The 8,306-nt window shown below is 52.5% G+C and overlaps 1 protein-coding gene across 3 annotated transcripts in view; it reads right to left on the reverse strand.

Moving 5' to 3' along the window:
* Positions 1–4,817, reverse strand: part of PARD3 (par-3 family cell polarity regulator) — a 605,108-nt gene extending 600,291 nt beyond the window's left edge. Inside the window, exon 1 of one of the 3 annotated variants that reach the window (XM_048510786.1) lies at positions 4,150–4,817. In XM_048510786.1, the coding sequence (XP_048366743.1) occupies positions 4,150–4,269 (120 nt within the window). In that variant the 5' untranslated portion in view covers positions 4,270–4,817. The remainder of the gene's footprint in view (positions 1–4,149) is intronic. The other 2 variants (XM_048510784.1, XM_048510785.1) reach the window with 2 other exon arrangements.
* Positions 4,818–8,306: the final 3,489 nt, after the last annotated feature.

Here is an 8,306-nt window from a genome sequence, read left to right on the forward strand (position 1 = left end):
CCACTGCCAAGGAAGCTTCTCAGTGGTGCCGGGAAGCCCCCATTGGGTTTAATGGACTTATGCCACCAAAAAAAGGCAGCGTAAGTTCACCCGGTTACCGACGCAACCGGGGCAATGGCCAGGTGAGACCTGACTAGCACGGCTCCTTCCCCAAGAAACATCCCCAGGCCACCCCAACTCCACCACCAGTGGTGGCGGGGGCACAGGAATGCTGGTGCCACGTCAGCTGCGGACAGATGGATTTGTGAGGTATTGCTTGTTTGCATTATTTTTCCAATTTGGTGACCCTAGTGCTATTGCTCTGACCTGGACAGCCCAGGCTAGCCCAATCTTCTCAGAAGCTAAGCAGGGTCAGCCCTGGTTAGTATATGGAAGGGAGACCACCAGGGAAGCCCAGGGTCACAAGGCAGAGAGAAGCAATGGTAAAGAAGAAGAGTTGGGTTTTATAACCTGCTTTTCTCTAACTTTGAAGAGTCTCAAAGAAGCACACAATCACCTTTCCTTCCCTGTGTGCAGCCCCACACCACGGCTGATTCACCCCCTACTTTGGATGGGCTGTTGGGACTTCTTTATTTCTTGGAGCAGCCTCTCTCTTTCATCACCATACTGCAGTGGTGGCGAACCTTTGGCACTCCAGATGTTATGGACTACAATTCCCATCAGCCCCTACAATTGGCCATGTTGGCAGGGGCTGATGGGAATTGTAGTCCATAACATCTGGAGTGCCAAAGGTTCGCCACCACGGCCATACTGCTATCATGCAGATGGATGGAAGGAGGCTCCTTCAGCACACGGGAGAGCAATCAAGCCACTGGTGTCAGAAAGAAGGATCCACTTTCAAGCTCCAAACTTCATAAGAGGATACAGAGACCAAACAGAACAGACGCGAGAGAGAAGCCATCAAAGCAACCAAGTTCGAATGGCAAAAACGTCAAGACACGGAGCGGTTCAAAGAAGTGTGGTCCTGTCTACAATGTTGAACAAGCCAAGAAGTTTTGCTTTATCATTATTTGTTTGTTTGTTCGGCTTATATACCACTCTTCCCATGAATGAGCTCAGAGCAGCCAACAACCTTAGGTGTACGATTAAAACAAAGTATCAAAAATTCTAAAATGGCAACTTTCCAAATACATTTTGACAAGAGTTGGGAAAAAACAACAAAGACACTAACCAGGAAGCAACACAAGAAAGCAAAACTGAAAGATGAAAAGGTTGACAAAAGAGCCCAGATTCTTGGCTGATGTGACATCACAGAAGTACCAACATGCCCAGAAGCCTTGGCTGATATCCGTCTTGGTCAGACAAGTCAGCTAAGATGCAGGTCTGTACAATGCAAGTGAACCACAGATCTCATGCCTGCTACAAACAATAAGGCTGCTCCTAAGATGCAGCAATGACTCTGTTATGCCTTAGATGACTTTTGCTTGTTTGCATTATTTTTCCAATTTGGTGACCCTAGCGCTATTGCTCTGACCTGGACAGCCTAGGCTAGCCCAATCTCCTCAGAAGCTAAGCAGGGTCAGCCCTGGTTAGTATATGGAAGGGAGACCACCGGGGAAGCCCAGGGTCACAAGGCAGAGAGAAGCAATGGTAAAGAAGAAGAGTTGGGTTTTATAACCTGCTTTTCTCTACCTTTGAAGAGTCTCAAAGCAGCACACAATCACCTTTCCTTCCCTGTTCTTTGAACATCTCTTGCCTTGAAAACTCTATGGGGTCACCATGGGTCAGTCACAACTTGACAGTACTTTTCACCATCACTCTGATTTCAGGAGCAGCAGTGGCGTAGCGGTTAAGAGCAGGTGTACTCTAATCTGGAGGAACCAGGGTTGATTCCCCACTCTGCTGCTTGAGCTGTGGAGGCTTATCTGGGGAATTCAGATTAGCCTATGCACTCCAACACACACCAGCTGGGTGACCTTGGGCTAGTCACAGTCCTTCTGAGCTCTCTCAGCCCCACCCACCTCACAAAGTGTCTGTTGTGGGGAGAGGAAGGGAAAGGAGCTTGTAAGCCACCTTGAGTTTCCTTACAGGAGAGAAAGGGGGGGATATAAATCCAAACTCTTCTTCTTATTGGCTGTCTTATGCTGTTAGACTGAATTGTTTTTCTGTATTTTTTGCAATCCACCTTCAGCAAGAAGGTGACAGGCCATAACTGAAATAAGGTAAAATAAATAAAAAACAAAATGGGAATACTAGCGCAACTCTGTTCACCTGTCGAGGAGGCACTGCACTGCACTGAAGCTGTACTGCACAGGTGAAGGAGCCCTGTCTATGCCACAATTCTCTCCCACCTGCCCTCCACAGGCAGGCTTTACCAACTCCCTTGCTGTGATTTACAACCCTTTGAACTGGTGTCTTGCTAGAGTTCGGCTCTCTTTTCCACAGCAAGGGATTTTCCTGCACTCTGGCTGGCTGGCTGGGGGAGTCAATCTGGAAAGCAAAATCACCCATGAAAAGCACACACTCTCTGTTTTTGGTTCTGATAAGTCACTTCCTATTTCCCAAATAAAAGCCCCTTTAAGATCAGCGATGTTGTTGCTGCCTGTCTGTTTCGACTGCATTTGTACTCTGAATGCTGCATTTCCAACCACAGCAGGAAACTGGAGTACCCAGGGCAGCATGATTGGGAAAGCTCTTTCACCACTGCATCCCAGAATATTTCCTCACATGGCAACAAGAATTCCAGAATGAAGCTATTTTTAAAAATGTCAAGGTTTGGGGAGTTAGTTTTCAAAAAAAGGAATGTATAGCTGGCTGGATTCATCCCCCCCCCCCCACGATGGGGGGGGGGAGGGAAGCATTTAACATATTTATGCAAATGTGCACATTGTTGTCCCTTGCAAAACCAATATGTAGAATGAATTCTCTTTGAGGAACACCCCCCCCCCCAAACCCCAGTTCCAAGCAAATCATAATTATTGCCGGAACAACCGATTCACCAGTTGCTTAGGTTTCAAAAGGCAGCTGCTACCAGAGCGATTTCAAGCGCTGAGGTGCTTTAGAGCATCAGATCCCACACTTATGGGGAAAGCACACTGACAGCCTAACCCCAACACCGACGAGAAGACATTCACAAGACGTGACCTGCACAGTAATAAAGGGACCGCACTTGGATTATTTGAACATTAAACCCAGCCTGCCTTTGAAAACACACGGTTGCAGCAGCCACAGAGCTGGGACAATCCTTTTGGCAATGCACATGGCCACTCCGCTCCTGCCTGCAAACTCCATGATTTCTGATTTCGGTGGCTTTTTTTCCCTCTCTCCCCCGCCCCCTCCTTGGGCCTGGCCTCACTGGGAAGCCCGGAGCTGGATTTCCAGCCTCGGCTGTAACCTCGGCCCAGGGAAACGGAGGAAGGGGAGGGTGGGGAACTCGCACGAGCGCCGAGAAGGCGGAGGGCTTGGGAAAGGTCCCCGTTCCTGAAAACACCCCAAGCTGGCTAGAAGTCGCCGTTGCACAGCAACGCGACACCGACGAGTCGCAACTCGGTGCAACAAATTGCAACTCCAGGAGCGCCACCCGGGCAGCCTGGGGCGCGCGCCACAGGCTGACGGGAAGGGTCCCCCTCCACGCCCCGCAGGCAGGGAGGGGAGCGGCCGAGAGGCGAGGCAAGACCCCTCGGCGGCGTGTGGAGGTGGCTGGAGGGGGGGGGTCCTCCTGGACTCTTTTGTGGCCGCCTTTGGAGCCTCACGGCCACAAAAGAGTCCAGGATCCCCCCCCCTCCCGCTTTCCCCACCTCCACACGCCGCCTCGGCGAGGAGCCATGTTCGGTCCCGAGTGGGGCGCTTTCCCCTCGCCGCCCTCCCGGCTCCGGGGGCGCGCTCGGAAAGTTTGCAAGCGGAGGGAAAACTCCTCGGCCCCGATCGGGTCTCCCCGGCGCCGGGCGCCAGCGAAGCGGGACCCGTCCCCGCAGCCCCGAGCACAAGGGCGGGGGATCCCGCAGGCCGCTTTCTGGCGGCTCGGCTCGGCTCGCCTCCGCAGCAGCCTGCACTTTTCCCCCTCTCCCCCTTTCCAGGAAGCGCCATATTGATCCCAGGCGCCCTCGCTCGCTGGCCTCCTCCTCCTCCCCCCGTCCTTCCAGCGGGCTCGGCGGCTCGGCCAGCTGGGCTCGTCCGCCGCCACCCGCTGCTCTCCCCCGGGGGGCTCACCTTGGCGATGGCCTTCCTGTACCTGGTGGCCGCTTGCTCGACCAGGCTGGAAACTTTCAGGTTGCCGTCCCCGCAGGGCACCACCACCCGCGTCCGGCCGAAGCAGACGGTGACTTTCATCCTCCCTCGGACGGCGAAGCTGGCTGCCCAGCCGCCGCCGCCGCCTCTCCCCTCCGCCAAGCGGGAGCCCGGCCCGAGGGCGGCTACCAAGTCGGCGGAGGGGGACCGGCTGCTGCTGCTGCTGCTGGCATGCTGGGCTGGAGGCGCCGCCGGCCCGACGCGCGCCTGGCTCTCCCTCCGGCTCCCTTCGTGGCGCGCCCGGCGCTGCTGCTGCTGCTGCTGCTGTTGCCTCTCCGGCCACCTGTTCGGCGGCGGTGGCGGCGGCGCCTCCTCCTGCTCCTCCCGAGCACAGCCAGGCGGCGGTTCTCGGCTCTGGCTCCGCTTCTGCGGCGGCCTCCCCCGCCCCGTTAAGGGGGCAGCTGCAGCCCCGGGGTCCCTGGGGCAGAGCGGCCGGCTGCCGCGCGCGTTTCCCCCTCCTCCAGTCGCTCGGTTGTCGGGCGGGCGGGCAGGCTGGCTGGCTGGCTGGCCCTGGTCTGCCTCCGGGCCCTCGTCTCACCGAGGCGGTGAGCTCTTCACGGACCACGGAGCAAGTCTCGTGAAACTTTGGGGGGGGGGAGGGAGGGAGGCGGACCTGGGCTGCCTGCTGGTGCAGAACTGCAGGTTCACACATGCAGCCCCGACGCAGGACTCGGTTGCCAGGAAATGGAGTGTGCTTAGGAGTTGTGGAAACAGGAGGAGAGCCGGCAGCACTAGTGGTTAGAGTTCTGGCCTAGGGGGTCGGGAGTGCTGAGTTTGGACCCTCCTTCGAGGAGTGGCTATGGGCCAGGCAATGTTAGTTGTCAGGATAAAACGGAGGAGAGCAGGAATGGAGAGAGAACTGTTGTCAGTTTCACTCGTCAGTTTCACTCGTTTACACTCTGCCTTTCATTCAGTTATACTCTACGTTTCACTCTATAAGATAAAGCACATCTTATATCATTTTCATTCTCCTCTTCATTTTATCCTCACTATAAACCCAGTGAGCTTCTATGGTGGGGGATCAAACATGCGGCCAGGGGGCGGATATGACCCATTGTGGTGGCTTCTCAGGCTTGCGAAGCAACTGAGGCAAACCCCCCATCTTCTCGCTCCTGATCTTGGGTATAAAAATCTCAAAAGAAGTATTGTCTCAAAAGAAGGGTAACCAACATGCGGTCAGATCAGAAGCGGGGGAGGGGGAGGGGGAGGGGGAGGTTTGTCTCCGCTGGCTCATGGGCCTGATGAGCACTCATAAGGCAGCCCCCCCATCCCACTGAAGGCTCATCAGTCCAAGCAACCCCCCCACACACACAATTGCTGTTCTGGGACCAGCCTAGGCAGCCCCCACCCAGACCTGGCCTGACCCAAGTCACATTTCTTGTCATCTGGCCCTCCTAACAAATGAGTTCAACACCCCAGTTCTATGGTAGGAGTGGGGATTCTGACCTGGATGCTAACCACTACACCACACTGCCTCTCCAGTATGCTTTCATGAGAATCTCGTTGAAATTGATGGGTATACACACACAGACTTGTGTCACACAAACACAAAGGGAGGCTATCCATAACAGCCCAACTTTTAGATATGGGGGAGGGTTTCCCCTTCAAGACAGGATGAGGTCAAAATGTTTGCCAGTTTTATAAACTATTACTTGTGAGAGAGGCCCACTGACTACCGAGGTGCGTGGTTCAGGTATAGTGCTGGGCAGCAGACCGCTGCTAAATTTTATTTTCCTTTGAAATTATTTGTTTTCAGATTTCAAAACGCTGGCCTTCAATAATTCTGTAAAGCAAAGGAAAAAACAAACCCTAGCTCATTTTTTTAAACGAACTGTTTTAAATTAAACAGAATATGCTGAGCAAATCCACAGTCACTTGTCGAATCCCTGAAGTACAAGGTGTTTGTTGGTTTATTATTGCTTTCACATATTCTGGGGTCAAGAGGTGGCTTTTAAAAAAAGTGCTGGAGCTAAGTCCTAGTAGTCTCTGTGGTTCAAATTAATCCTCACACCTAAATATTAAAGACTCCTCCACGTCTCCCTTTTGAAGCTTCTCTTCCTCCTTGTTATTCTTTTGTTGCAGTTGTTATTCATCCGCTGCCTCTCAGCTATACTACCAAATACTGATTTTAAATTCTCTGTAGAAGCACCCTGAAGTGGCTATTGAAAGTCAATGAGCTGGTTTTGCGCAAGCCGGGAGAGATCACACCAGAACTCCATCTTAGCAGCTTGCAAGCTCAGATGTTCCAGGGGACCTTGCAGGCTCAGACTTTACAAACGGTTGATCCATACAGAAAACACTGAGTGATTCAAAGAGGCACCCAGATCCAGTTTAACTGATGAGTGTGCAAAGGCCTGCAGCAGCTGTAACAGGCCCAGACACGAATCGCTTCAGCAGTGGTGAGCGAAATATGTGCCTGCCGATTCTTCTCTGGTTTTGCGATAGGACTGTCCTGTATCCCAATCTGGAACGACGCATGTAATAATTTGTAAAGCCAACGACGTTTGAATGATAGATCTGTGATGATATGCTTCCAGGGCATATCCTTGTCCCTTTAACTCAGGGGTCTGCAACCTGCAGCTCTCCAGATGTTCGTGGACTACAATTCCCATCAGCCTTTGCTAGCATGGCCAATTGGCCATGCTGGCAGGGGCTGATGGGATTTGTAGTCCATGCACATCTGGAGAGCCGCAGGTTGCAGACCCCTGCTTTAACTTATGCATGTATTAAAAGTTAGTGTCAGGGGCAAGGGGTCACCAGACCTTACTGTGAGTTATTGTGGGTTTCCAAAGGAAGGGACCAAAGTGACCGATGGCTTCTCGGTAGGAATGCTGTCCTTTAGAGAGGGGACAGGCCATGAGGCATGCGTAAGTTTCAGCGCTGCCTGGGGTGGCAGTCCTCCTCGGCTATGCTGCCTGTTTCTCACTGTTCCGATGGGCTTTCTAATCCCCTTGTTTGACTCTCTGAGGCCAGCTGAGTGATGCCCTGGGGCTGAGGCAAACCCTCTCCCCACGCACAAAAACACAGTTACATTGCAGCAGTAGATATGTTACATTTTTGCCCTTCATTGTAATTATTTCTGGGACATTTAGAGGTCAGGCTAACATAGTGCCCTGTCTCCTTGATTCTTTGTGACACCGTTTCTGTGCCTCCTCCCGATCCAGAACTTCCTTTTAAAGATACATGAACCAGAAAATGATGCAGTAGTCTGAATATGGCCACGCTTTATGACAAAACATAGGAGCCATTTTGTTTTCAGTTTTATTTCTGAAAAGGGGGGCGTTGACTCTTGAAAACTTATATCTCCAAAACCTTGTGGGCCTCTATTGTGCTACTGGACTCGAATCTAGTTATTTTGCTGCACACCAATATAGCTACCATCTGCAACTAATTCCATTTCTGCTATCCCTGGCTTAGAATTTGCCATTCCCCCCACTACCATCTACTCTGCTTAAAAGGGGGACGGGGCTAGAAGAAAATTCCAGGAGACAGAGGGGCTTTCCGCACTACAGAAGGGAGCTAAGGTCGACTCCGTTCCCTTCAGTGGGGGGCGATTCCAGGCTGTCCGCACAGCAACTTACTTGGCCCCCTGGAACCGAGCTAAGTGGGCGGGATCATCTTGGTGCCTGTTTTGCTCCTCGATCGTGATTGGAGCTTGTGTTACCACGGGAAACGGGAGTGTTCTTTTTTTTTTTACAGTTTTCACAGATTACAGTTTACAGTTACATGCCCGCCACGACTCTCCCGTTCTGCGCATCCTGATTGGGTGAACGGATGAGGTGTCGTTTCGATGCGTCCGCACTTCGAAGCTTCGAAGCTGTATCGACCTTGTTCCAGCAGAAAGGTGCAGTTCATAACTGCGACAGGGATGTCGCAGTTCTGAGGGGGGGGGGAACTGAGACAAAACAACGTTGAGCTCAGTTGCAGTGCGGATACACTGAGATGAACCTAGATAGAAACCAGTACAACTCTGTCAGTGCGGAAAGCCCCTGAGTCAACTTGGGCCCAGTTGCTGAGCAAGGCACTGCTCTATGTGCAATGCAGTTCCCCCTCGCTCTGGCCCTGTTTTACATTCTGTT

The sequence above is a fragment of the Sphaerodactylus townsendi genome, linkage group LG11 (genome assembly GCF_021028975.2).
Source record: "Sphaerodactylus townsendi isolate TG3544 linkage group LG11, MPM_Stown_v2.3, whole genome shotgun sequence".
Taxonomy (NCBI): Eukaryota; Metazoa; Chordata; class Lepidosauria; order Squamata; family Sphaerodactylidae; genus Sphaerodactylus; species Sphaerodactylus townsendi.